The following is a 13421-nucleotide window of genomic DNA, read 5'->3' as shown; positions in this document are numbered from 1 at the left end:
TTCTTTTTTTTTTTTCCTCCCGGATCCCGCACCCTCCATGTGTTCTTTCTCTTATGCTTAAGGCTTCAAAGATGGCGCTGGGGGGCGGGCTGTGGGCATGACTTCCGGAATCAGAGGTTACCTGGGAGGTGTAGTTCGGCAGATTTGAGAAAAAGTCCTCGTTCCCGCATACTCGAGCTGTGTTTGTAGAGGCTTCTGGTCACCGGGGTTCCATCTGGGGGAGGCGAGATGCGGCGCCTACTCCATCTGGAACTTGCGGGTGAACTTGACTCTTTTTGGAACCTGTTTTTTCTTTTTTTTTTTCCTCCGGGATCCCGCACCCTCTGTGTGTTCTTTCTCTTATGCTTAAGGCTTCAAAGATGGCGCTGGGGGGCAGGCTGTGGGCATGACTTCCGGAATCAGAGGTTACCTGGGAGGTGTAGTTCGGCAGATTTGAGAAAAAGTCCTCGTTCCCGCATACTCGAGCTATGTTTGTAGAGGCTTCTGGTCACCGGGGTTCCATCTGGGGGAGGCGAGATGCGGCGCCTACTCCATCTGGAACTTGCGGGTGAACTTGACTCTTTTTGGAACCTGTTTTTTCTTTTTTTTTTTCCTCCGGGATCCCGCACCCTCTGTGTGTTCTTTCTCTTATGCTTAAGGCTTCAAAGATGGCGCTGGGGGGCAGGCTGTGGGCATGACTTCCGGAATCAGAGGTTACCTGGGAGGTGTAGTTCGGCAGATTTGAGAAAAAGTCCTCGTTCCCGCATACTCGAGCTGTGTTTGTAGAGGCTTCTGGTCACCGGGGTTCCATCTGGGGGAGGCGAGATGCGGCGCCTACTCCATCTGGAACTTGCGGGTGAACTTGACTCTTTTTGGAACCTGTTTTTTCTTTTTTTTTTTCCTCCGGGATCCCGCACCCTCCATGTGTTCTTTCTCTTATGCTTAAGGCTTCAAAGATGGCGCTGGGGGGCGGGCTGTGGGCATGACTTCCGGAATCAGAGGTTACCTGGGAGGTGTAGTTCGGCAGATTTGAGAAAAAGTCCTCGTTCCCGCATACTCGAGCTGTGTTTGTAGAGGCTTCTGGTCACCGGGGTTCCATCTGGGGGAGGCGAGATGCGGCGCCTACTCCATCTGGAACTTGCGGGTGAACTTGACTCTTTTTGGAACCTGTTTTTTCTTTTTTTTTTTTCCTCCGGGATCCCGCACCCTCCATGTGTTCTTTCTCTTATGCTTAAGGCTTCAAAGATGGCGCTGGGGGGCGGGCTGTGGGCATGACTTCCGGAATCAGAGGTTACCTGAGAGGTGTAGTTCGGCAGATTTGAGAAAAAGTCCTCGTTCCCGCATACTCGAGCTGTGTTTGTAGAGGCTTCTGGTCACCGGGGTTCCATCTGGGGGAGGCGAGATGCGGCGCCTACTCCATCTGGAACTTGCGGGTGAACTTGACTCTTTTTGGAACCTGTTTTTTCTTTTTTTTTTTTCCTCCCGGATCCCGCACCCTCCATGTGTTCTTTCTCTTATGCTTAAGGCTTCAAAGATGGCGCTGGGGGGGCGGGCTGTGGGCATGACTTCCGGAATCAGAGGTTACCTGGGAGGTGTAGTTCGGCAGATTTGAGAAAAAGTCCTCGTTCCCGCATACTCGAGCTGTGTTTGTAGAGGCTTCTGGTCACCGGGGTTCCATCTGGGGGAGGCGAGATGCGGCGCCTACTCCATCTGGAACTTGCGGGTGAACTTGACTCTTTTTGGAACCTGTTTTTTCTTTTTTTTTTTTCCCTCCGGGATCCCGCACCCTCCATGTGTTCTTTCTCTTATGCTTAAGGCTTCAAAGATGGCGCTGGGGGGCGGGCTGTGGGCATGACTTCCGGAATCAGAGGTTACCTGGGAGGTGTAGTTCGGCAGATTTGAGAAAAAGTCCTCGTTCCCGCATACTCGAGCTGTGTTTGTAGAGGCTTCTGGTCACCGGGGTTCCATCTGGGGGAGGCGAGATGCGGCGCCTACTCCATCTGGAACTTGCGGGTGAACTTGATTCTTTTTGGAACCTGTTTTTTCTTTTTTTTTTTTCCTCCGGGATCCCGCACCCTCCATGTGTTCTTTCTCTTATCAAGATTTTTTTTATACGGCGTATTTGATATTCCAAAAACAATAACAACAAGTTTCACAATTTGTTGTGAGACGTTACTGGTGCCTGAGCAAGCAAATTGATGAACAACAGGAGGACAGTGCTACAGTGCTACCTTGCTTTTTACCTAATAAGCATCTAATTAATTAGTAATATTTACAAGATTTTAATCAACAAAAACTATTGCAATTTAAAACCATGAACTATTTTTTTCCCTTTATTTTATTTTTTTTTTTACAGTTGTAGATTTACAAGTTTTTGTGCTTTGGTTTCAATTATACAATAATCAGATACCCATCCCTCCACCAGTGCCCATTTTCCACCACCATGGATAATATCCCTCCCACCCCCATCCCCCCATCCCCCCTGTCTCTGTGGCAGGGCAATCCCCTGTGTTCTCTCTCTCCTTTTGGGTGTTGTGGTCTGCAAAAGAGGAATTGAGTGGCAAACATGTTCAGTCCATAGTCTACTTTCGACATGCATCTCCCCTCCTGGGAGGATCCTCCAAACATCCTTTATTTGGTGCTCCCTTCTCTATCTGAACTGCCCTTTCCTCTAGGATACCCGGCTGGCCTCCTAGTTATGGAGTAATCCTCCTGGTGCTGATCTCAGCTATTCTTGGGTATTAATCTCATACTTCGTTACTTTATATCCCCCAGATGAATGCAATCTTTCTATGTCTATCCCTCTCTTTCTGACTCATTTCGCTTAGCATGAAACTTTCAATATTGTACCACTTGTATGTAAATTTTATGACTTCATCTTTTCTAACAGCTACATAGTGTAGATGTACCAAGGTTTCTTTAACCAGTCATCTGTTCGTGGGCATTCAGGTTTCTTCCAGTTTCTGGCTATTGTAAAGAGTGCTGCAATGAACAAACAAGCGCAGATGTCACTTCGATTATACATTTTTGCCTCCCTGGGATATATTCCCAGGAGTGGTATTGCTGGGTCAAACCATGAACTATTTTAATGCTAATACTTAGAAGTAATTCACACACACATGCACACAGAAATATATATGTAGTATATAATATATATATATAAAATTTTAGGTAAATTATTTTGCAATATTCCCCAAGCTTCTGTTTTATATCTGCAGTGCTACTTCAACCTCTTCATTACCCCTTTAACCGTCCTCTAATTACTGTATTGTTGGAAATATTTCAGGTTTGTTTCCATATGGGATTGTCTACTGTATAGCTTTGGTTCTTTATACCCTGCATATACCAGGCATAACATCTATTATTTGGCTTTTGCCTTCTGCCTAACATCACTTAGCGTTATATCCTCCAATTCCTCTCAGGTTGCTAAGAATTGCCGGATTTCTCTTTTCTCATACTTTAATGTATATCCACAATTTTATTATCAACTCCTCTCCTGTTGAGCACTTCGGGTATTCCCAGATCTTGATAGTTGTAAATAATTCTTATGAAGATATGTATGTTTGTGTGGATTTATGATTCAGAGTTCACAGGAGTAGATACCTTCTCTTTTCTATAGATTTCAATAGCTTTTCAATGATCCTGGTAAAATGGAAGTAATTTTGGTTTCTGGATTCCAAAGGCAATGGTGTCAAAAGGCAATGATGCTCCCTTCTCTTATGTAAAATGACATAGAATTTTGTATTAGCTACACAAATTCCTATACTCACAAACTCATCACAACACTACTTACAGCAAAGAGCACAATGGAAAGTTTAAGTAAATAGTTGATATGCAAGCATTTAGGAGATAAAACTTACAGATGAATAAGTATAAATTTAGTTTTATAATCGGTTCATGTGAAATACTGTTGCATTTAATCTTTGAGACTTTTCAATCTTGCATATTCGCATAAAGCAGAATCCACAGAGACTGAACTTCAATTAGGCCTTTCTCAATTATTTGACATCTATGTACTGTATAACCCACTATTCTTCTGTTTTCCTCTTAAGAAGTTTAAAAATGCAGATAACAATAATTAAGAATTACTTTCTAATAAAGTGAAAAATAATTAAGAACTACTTTCTAACAAAGACTTCATTGGTAAAAATTAGATGTCCCATAGATGTTACAGAAAAAAGGTGTAACTTCTTTTCCTTCAACAGATGCCCTAAGCCTCACTCAGTCATCATAAAGGGAAAGACTCAATGACTTTTTGACAAGGAGTAATGCAGTTATTCATTCCACCAGGAAAAAGAGGACATAATGCCATAGAGTCATAGTATTCCATACATTATTGATGTCATTGACTTACTGTTAAAAATATGATAAATTTCTGAATCAAAAACAATGATGCTAAGGATTAACATGTCACAATAAAAAATATTATTGAGTTACACAGATGCAAATGAGTGACTCCTGGTCTTGGAAATGTGATTTTAAAAACTGTCACACCCATATTTGAGAGTATAAAAAGGCTCTCTCTTCCAGGAACCTACATTCGACCTCAGAATCCTTTCCCTCAAACATAACACATCTCTTCTCCTGCCAAAATGCCCAGCAACTGCTGCTCTGGAAACTTCTCCTCCAGATCCCTGGGGAGCTGCCAGCGCTACTCAGCATCTGCCTGTGGCTTCTCTTACCCCAGCAACCTGGTCTACCGCACCGACGCCTGCTCCCCAAGCCCCTGCCAGCTGGGATCCTCTCTCCACACCGGCTGTGGGGAAACCATCTGCAAACCCACCAGGTGCCAGGACCCCTGTGTGGTGCCCATCTCCTGCCAGCCCTCCTGCTACCGCCCCGGGACCTCCATCCTCTGCACACCTTGCCAGTCATCCTGCTCCCGCCCCAGGCCCTCCACCCTCTGCAGCCCCTGCGGGTCCCCCTACTATGCAGGGGCTCGGGGCTGGAGCTCCAGCAGCAGCTGCTCCCTGGGTTATGGGGCTGGAAGTCGCTACTCCGTGAGATGTGGCCCCAGCGCCTTCACACCCCTGGCTTGCGGGGCCAGTGGCTTCCCTTCTCTGACCTATGGCTCTGCATTCTGCCGCCCTTCCTACCTGACCTCTCTGCCCTGCCAGTCTTCTTGTTATAGACCAATTTTCGGATCTGGCTGCTAATGATCATCTCGTTACACCTTTACCTTATTTTCCCCAATGTTATCAGTGCTTCAATTATTAAGCTTTATTAACTTCACCAGCTATCTAGTTGTTTATCCTCTTATTTCTTGATTATCCTCATATTACCCTGTCTATGGCCTCATGTGTGACTTTATTTGAAATTATATACTTCAATTTTTAGCTGAACAATAAATTCTAAATTTTGCATTGAAAATTCAATACATGTGTTTGTTTTTTCTTACAAAATTGTGTGGCCTTTGAACTGGAGCATTCGCACAGCACATTACCTTGTATCTGGCTAAATGGTATCGATTCCCCATACATTGAAGATAGACCCCAACACTGTCAGGAGAATTTCCTGAGAGCAGAGTCAGAAGTAACTCGAGCATCACCGTTGTGATTCCTGTCTCACCCTGCCCCCAAAATTTTCATGAGCAAATGGGTATATTTTAAAGTAATTTGTTATTTTATAATTACACTCATATATAAAGCTTCAGAGTTATTTGATTGTAAGGAGTAAAAGAGATCTTAACTAGATTATCAACGTATGCAAACGTACTTTGAACAGTTAGCTATTGTTAAGTGATAGTTATGTATGAAGGAATCTGGTACAATTCAACATATCTTATCCAAAATATAGTTGTAATATACAAAATATAGGGGTAAATATCACTTGGAATTGTTCCTAAGCCCAGTTTGATTAGACAAAAGTTAAATAACAAGTTGAACATTACAACTCCATAAATGTTTCATCAAAACTGTCTGCAAATCTGAACATCTATTAAATGGTATAGTGAACCATAAATATATAACTCCCTTACTAATTGAGATTTTGCTTGAAATCATCTATAAATAATTAGTTAACATAATATTCAGATGAGCCTTGCCTGTTTTCATTATTTAGATGCACTGAAGTAAAAATATCGGAACAGTACAGATGTTAGGTCTTATGCCTTGAATGCACTAAATCCCTGTTCTATGTCCAGGATATAATGGATCTGAGAATTTCTGGGTATGTTCTACAGACCTCAGAGCACTGTTGAGGGGCCCTAGCGGTTTCTAGCACTGCAATGTCTGAGCAATAATGCATATTTGAGCCCTAGAACTGAAGTAGCTAGCCTGGTGAGTTCTGTATTACTGGGAGTGGTCCCCAGAGCCTCCTGAGCACTGCTTGGGATATCCACACACAGAATATCAGAGAAGTTGCAACAGAGTAAGATGAAATGAGGATAATAAGGAAAGAAATCCTAGGAGGTAAGACGAGACGGATGGGATATTACCATAGGGGTAGAGGCCAGGGATTTGGTTGCATTACTTATGTAGAGCTGTGGTTTATACATATGGCTACACCACAATACTGAAAGAATGAGATGCAAACTGCAATAAAAATGGCCTGAATGCCACTGGAGCAATAGTACAGTGAGTAGGGAGTTTGCCTTTCATGTGGCTGAGCTGGATTCGATTCCCGGCATCCCATATAGTTTCCCTGAGCAACCCTAGGAGTAACTCCTGAGTGCAGAGCCAGGAGAAACCCCTGAGCATCACCAGGTGTGACCCCAAAAAGAAAAAAAAATGTGTCTGTCAAGGTGGTGTAAGGTTTATGGGAGGGAACATGGGGACATTTGTGAAGAAAAATCAACAGTGGTGTGGGACTCTCCTGGTAACATTATACACCTGAAATTCAACTGTGAATATACAAATTATGGTGCCTTCATATTTTTAAAAATTAGTGTAAATATGTTAAAAAGCACAATTTTAACAGATGCATTAAATTCAAGCTGGACTGATAGCACAACGGATAAGGCATTTGCCTTGCACGTGGACGACCGGGGTTCGATTCCTCCATCCCTCTCGGAGAGCCTGGCAAGCTACCAAAGTATCCTGCCCCAACCACAGAGCCTCGCCAACTCCCCGTGGTCTATTTGATATGCCAAAAACAGTAACAAAAAGTCTCACAATAGAGACATTACTGGTGTCCAGTCAAGCAAATCTATGAACAATGGAAGGATGGTACTACTGTTAAATTAAATCTACATATGTGTGTTCAATAAAAACTAGCTAGTGTCAAGAATGCACCAAGTCCATAAAAAGTAACATAATAGAAACTATTGCAGAGGCAATGTTTCAAGTAGTAAAGCAATATAATTTTATCCACTCAAAAACCCTAAGAACTCCATGCTTGATATATACTAAGAAATGTCTACACTTAGGAACCCTGAAGTTAAACTGATGAGCCAAAGAGAAAAAGGTAAGAGAATGAGAGTGAAAGAAACACAAGTCACCTTCAAAAAAGTATTAAGACTGCAACTGAATTCTAGTAGTATACTTAGGAAGGTACATAACAATTATGTTGAAAAGGTATAAAGATATTATATATCTCTATACATTTATGATAAGACTCTGTAGTATAACTAAACATTATAAAATGTTATGAAATTTGTGGATATGGTTTTCTGAATACATAGGTACACACGTTTATCACAGTTATCTATCAGTTTTTATAGTATTATATAAAACTGTAACAGTAATACATGAATCACGATCAGGATAAGTGGTCTTAAGTCTCTGATATTTTTGTCTTCTTTAGGATTTATTAAAGGTATTTAATTATATTTGCTTATGAACCATGATATTCAGTGAAGTGATATCCCATTCAACATTATGAAAGACTGAAAATATTTGCTGAGACTTTTGAGTATATGGTACCCATAGGCCCTTATATTCATTCAGTAATTTAAATGACTTCTACTATTTGAGAAATCAAATGTTAAATGAGATATTCTAAGTCTAATATAATGCATATTGGCACAGGTGATTTATCGGAGGGTGTAGCTTTAGAATGACCTTTAAACAAACAGTAAACTGATCTGCATATTCCTGGAAGCATGACAGAAATGTTGCTCAGCAATGTCTTGCTCTACTTGCTTTATTATCTAATAAATGCTTTGTCAGTGATTAAAACTTAAGATTAATGAAGCGGAAGTAACTGATTTGTTTGTTTGCTTTTCCTGATATGTTTATTCATACTTTGCCTTTTTCAGCTTCCTTATATTTAAGATAAAATTTATTGGGGCAGGACAGGGATTATCATACCTGGCAGTGCTCAGGGTTTACTCCTGACTTTCTCTGAATGATCACTCTTGGAGGGGTAGGATGGATTATGTGGGTACTAGGGATCAAACTCTACGATATGTACTATTGCTCCCTAAGATCATATATTTAAAGTAGGAAATTATATATCTAAATATTGCTTAGTCCTGCTATATATGATTTATATAGTCATATTTTTGACATAGCCATATTTCTACATATTTACTATTGTGCAATTTGACCCATATCTTATGCCCCTTTGTATTTCCTTTAATGCTTTAAAGAGAGGGTCATAAAATGTCTTATTTTAATCCATTATTGATATTTTAATTTCAGCAATATCTTAAGAGACTTTAATGATCATCATAGTGTTTTATGTTCCTATATACATAATTATCATCAAAACTAGGTCTACTAGTATTGTGCACTGTATTGTTAGACACAATTGACATATATTGAAGTGTTTTATTTCTGCCAAACAGACTTTTAAACTTTCATAATTGTCTCTTAAGTTAGTGAATATTCTTCAATATTTCTAATTCATTAATCCAGACATGAGAATACTTATTTACAAAAGGATATATAGAATATTTTAAATGAAAAATAATATTATATGTATACCACATATATCAGGAATGGAATGTTTTGTAATGAAAAGAAAATTGCACAAAATATGCTAAATATACTAAAAGTAAACATGCCCTGAAGAAATTCTCTCATCGCTGTTGTTCCAGAAAAGTAGGGTCTCTGGAAAAATGTACATGGACATGGCAAAGGGAGAATGCATATATAAATTCCCATGTGTATGTTATTATTTCATCTATTTTAATTTGAATTACACAAAGAGATGGATAAAACCCAGAGTTCCTATATTTACCTCTATCATCACTAGCATAGTTATACCTAAATATTCCCATGGAGGATTAAGGTTATTGGTTCAATAATGCCAAAGTATATACCAAATTAACCAATGACAACTCTATCAAACAACACTGCTTAATGTTTGTATAAACTAAAAAAAATTCATAACTTTATTATCTAAGATAGCTTATAAAGGATGTAAATAATGATAACTCATAGAACAATGCCATGTAGAGTTGCTATGCTCCATTATTTATTTAAAACTAGCAATCATGAAATATGGAGTATCCAGAAATTTTGACTTACAAATCTTAAATATGTGTATGTGTTAGATACACTGAGATTCTGCTTCAAATTAGAAATCCATAGCAACGTTGTATCTAAACACATGACCTGATTTATCTCTTAACTCTGGCATTTCTTAATTTATCAATATCTTTTGTCCCTCAGCTAGATATGAGAAGAAATATAAATGACTAGAGCAATACATGTAAAACAACTTCAGGTGATGAAATTTAGAGAAAGGACAGCATTCAAAACAATTATTTTCTTTAATTAAAAGAAAAAAAGAGTCTTTCTATTGAACCCTTATCCCTAGAATTATTCAACCCCTAGTCAACATACAAAAGTAGTATAGGGTTTGTCCCCAACTGGGATTACAAGCCATTAAATGGAATAGTCACAGCATTTAAGACACTAAAAGAGCTTATTAGATTAGGCTGTAACTTCCTGATAAATATAATTTTAATTTAAATGAGATTGTAAGAAACATTTTTATGCAATTATAGAAATTGTTTCCAGACTACACATATGGAAATGAGGGATCCCTCCTCTTGGGTGATATGACTGTGAAGAATGGCACACCCATTGCTGAGAGTATAAAAGGGCTCCAGTACAGGAATTGACATTCAACCTCAGAATCCTTTCCCTCTAACTCCACTCATCTCCTCTCCTGCCAAAATGCCCAGTAACTGCTGCTCTGGAAACTTCTCCTCCAGATCCCTGGGGAGCTGCCAGCGCTACTCAGCATCTGCCTGTGGCTCCTCTTACCCCAGCAACCTGGTCTACCGCACCGACGCCTGCTCCCCCAGCCCCTGCCAGCTGGGATCCTCTCTCCACACTGGCTGTGGGGAAACCATCTGCAAGCCCACCAGGTGCCAGGCCCCCTGTGTGGTGCCCATCTCCTGCCAACCCTCCTGCCACCGCCCCGGGACCTCCATCCTCTGCACACCTTGCCAGTCATCCTGCTCCCGCCCCAGGCCCTCCACCCTCTGCAGCCCCTGCGGATCCCCCTACTATGCAGGGCCTCGGGGCTGGAGCTCCAGCAGCAGCTGCTCCCTGGGCTATGGGGTTGGAAGTCGCTACTCCGTGAGCTGTGGCCCTAGCGTCTTCACACCCCTGGCTTGCGGGGCCAGTGGCTTCCCTTCTCTGACCTATGACTCTGCATTCTGCCGCCCTTCCTACCTGACCTCTCTGCCCTGCCAGTCATCTTTTTATAGGCCAATCTTTGGATCTGGCTGCTAATGATCACCTCATTTTCTTTATCACTTTTCCCCAGTATATTAATGCTTCTCTTCTTAATCTGTTTAAACCTCATCATCTATAGAAAAATTTATCCTCTTCTTATTAGACCCTCATATTGACAGCTCTCTGTTGGCTCAAATATTGAACACTGAATTCATCTGAAAGTTGTATATTTCAATTTTATCCAAAAATAAAGACTATATTTGGCTTAGAAATGAATTAATGTGTTTATATTTTCTTTCAAAATAATGTTAATAGACAAATTATAATACATTTATCAACCTTGTTTCTTAAGTCATATTTTTGTGACTATGATCATAAGTAAAACATTATGTAAGGATAATATTTTGAAAGCCTATGTTTGAAAGTTTTAACACATTTTGGGAATTTAGTTGTTTTCTCAATTTGTACGCTGTTGAAAATTACAGATATATATATATATCTTATACTATATAGTGTAAGGAATACTATATAGTATAAGCTTATACTATATAGTATAAGACTACTATAAGACTGGGCTGGAGAGATGGCACAGCAGGTAGGGCGTTTGCCTTGCACGCAGCCAACATGGCGGACCCGAGTTCGATTCCTCCGCCCCTCTTGGAGAGACAGCAAGCTAATAAAGAGAGTATCTCGCCCACACGGCAGAGCCTGGCAAGCTCCCCGTGATGTATTTGATATGCCGAACACAGTAACAACAAGTCTCATGATGGAGACGTTACTGGGCCCGCTCGAGCAAATCGATGAATGACAGGAGGACAGTGATAGTGACTATAAGACTACAGATATCCTATGTTGACTCATAGATTAACATTTCAGTATCATAAATTTCATTCCCTAAATATTAAATTTGCTTATTACTGTATTGATCCTCATGAGACACATATAAAAATTAATTCATAATCATGCCTGTTTCTAAAAATATTGTTAGAATTATTTTATTAGGATTATACATGATAGAAAGAGTTAGGGGACAAATAAAATTGACTATGTACAAAATTTTAAGTAATGGTTTTAAGTCACTGAATATTTTCTAGTGAAAGTAATGGTTTATCATTATTTTCCTGCAGATTTTTCTCTATATTAGCAGATGAATGGGAAGGTTCAAGATAATGGAGTTTATATTCCATGCTGTTTGACTAATCTCTAGAACCAAAAAAAGCTGAGGATTATAAGAATTTGATATCAACCTAAATAATAAAGAAATATGGATAACAGTAAAATATTGAAAACGTGTTCTATTCTGCATTTAATTATCAAGCCATATGCTTTCAGACATAATCAATAAAAAACATAGCTCCCAATTGAGTAACACTGATGTAAACCAATGTTGCATTAAAAAGTTTTTGATTTCCATAAGGTACTGTGTAATGAGAATTGCTTTTATTTCTTTTCAGGGATTGGAGTTTTACCCAGCAGTGTTCAGAAGTTTAGTTCTGGTTTTCTATTCAGGCATTACTCCTGGTGTACGTAGACACCACATGAAATTCTGGGGATCAAATTGGGATTGGTCATATGGAAGATTACTCTTATACTATCTCTTCACCCAACAAGGACTATTTTAGAAATGGAGGAAAAAATTCTGAATATGACAAAAGTAAGTGAGTAAACAAAACACCATAAACTATACTGAATTTTAACCACTTTTTCTTGAATCATATAATGAGAGAGAAACCCACAAGAGTCAGAAACTCAGCCTCCCTTCAGTAGCATATAGTTGTTCTAGGCACAGGATGTCTCTCATATATGTGGGATATAAAGAAACAGAAAATAGGAAACCATGCGAGCTGCAGTAGCACATTTGGAACTAGACAAGTTTCATGCTGCGTGAAATCAGAGGGAAAGGGACGAATACAGGAAAACTACTCTCATATGTGGAATATGTTGTTGAATAGAAGATGATTGTAAAGGGTCCTGAGGCTGGCCTACACAACAGTCTGCTAAGAAGTGGGATGGCAGAGGTGGGGTGGGGGGTGGAGTGGCAAATGGGAACCTTGAGATTAGAGGGGGCACACTGACACTGTCAGTTGATGTAGTGCTGGGTTTTACCAACTTTGTAAATCTTAGCACCTTAATAAAAATTTAAAAATAACACTTAGGGCTGGAGTGATAGCACAGCGGTAGGGCGTTTGCCTTGCACGCAGCCAACATGGCCGACCCAAGTTCGATTCCTCTGCCCCTCTCAGAGAGCCCAGCAAGCTACTGAGAGTATCTCGCCCGGAGGGCAGAGCCTGGCAAGCTACTCGTGACGTACTCGATATGCCAAACACAATAACAACAAGTCTCATGATGGAGACGTTACTGGGCCCGCTCGAGCAAATCGATGAACAACAGGATGACGGTGACAGTGACAAGCACTTAGGAAAATGAGAGATTCCAAACATAGGAAAATTGATTGCCAAGAACATCACACCCATGAATGAGAGTATAACAAAATTCTACTCCAGGTGGTGATATTAAATCTCAAAATCTCCTGTAACTCATCTGAATTCTTATCTCATCACTCATTTGAACTAATTTCCTGTCAACATGTCCAAAAACGGCTGCTCTGGAAACTTTTCCAAGTCCCTTGAAGCTGCCTGTTCTAACCAACCTCTCCCGGTGATTCCTCTTACCCCTGAAACTTTGTCTACAGCACCGACCTTAGCCCTTCCGAAATCTGCGAGATGGGATTCTCTATCATGGCTGCCAGGGTACCTGCTAAGAACCTTCCAGGTGCCAGACATCTTGGGCGGTTTCCTGCTCCACATCTTGCTGTTTAACAGATGGCTCTATAGCATGCAGTACCTGGGAGATAAATTCCACAGTCCC

At 40.3% G+C, this 13421-nt stretch overlaps 2 protein-coding genes across 2 annotated transcripts; both read left to right on the top strand.

The window, feature by feature from the left end:
* The first annotated feature begins 1285 nt into the window (after positions 1 to 1285).
* LOC130018483 (keratin-associated protein 13-1-like) lies at positions 1286 to 5135 on the top strand. The gene is made up of 2 exons (XM_056109174.1): positions 1286 to 1295; positions 4552 to 5135. The coding sequence occupies exon 2, from the start codon at positions 4572 to 4574 to the stop codon at positions 5133 to 5135; it is 564 nt and encodes a 187-aa protein (XP_055965149.1). The 5' UTR covers positions 1286 to 1295; positions 4552 to 4571.
* Positions 5136 to 10028: 4893 nt separating this feature from the next.
* LOC130018482 (keratin-associated protein 13-1-like) lies at positions 10029 to 10610 on the top strand. Its single transcript, XM_056109173.1, has one exon. It carries the CDS (start codon positions 10047 to 10049, stop codon positions 10608 to 10610), a length of 564 nt encoding a protein of 187 aa, XP_055965148.1. The 5' UTR covers positions 10029 to 10046.
* The last annotated feature ends 2811 nt before the right edge of the window (positions 10611 to 13421 follow it).

Source organism: Sorex fumeus, unplaced genomic scaffold (assembly GCF_029834395.1).
Source record: "Sorex fumeus unplaced genomic scaffold, SorFum_2.1 ptg000265l, whole genome shotgun sequence".
Lineage (NCBI taxonomy): Eukaryota > Metazoa > Chordata > Mammalia > Eulipotyphla > Soricidae > Sorex > Sorex fumeus.
The sequence above is the reverse complement of the archived record's forward strand: the minus strand, read 5'-3'. Positions and strand labels throughout refer to the sequence as shown.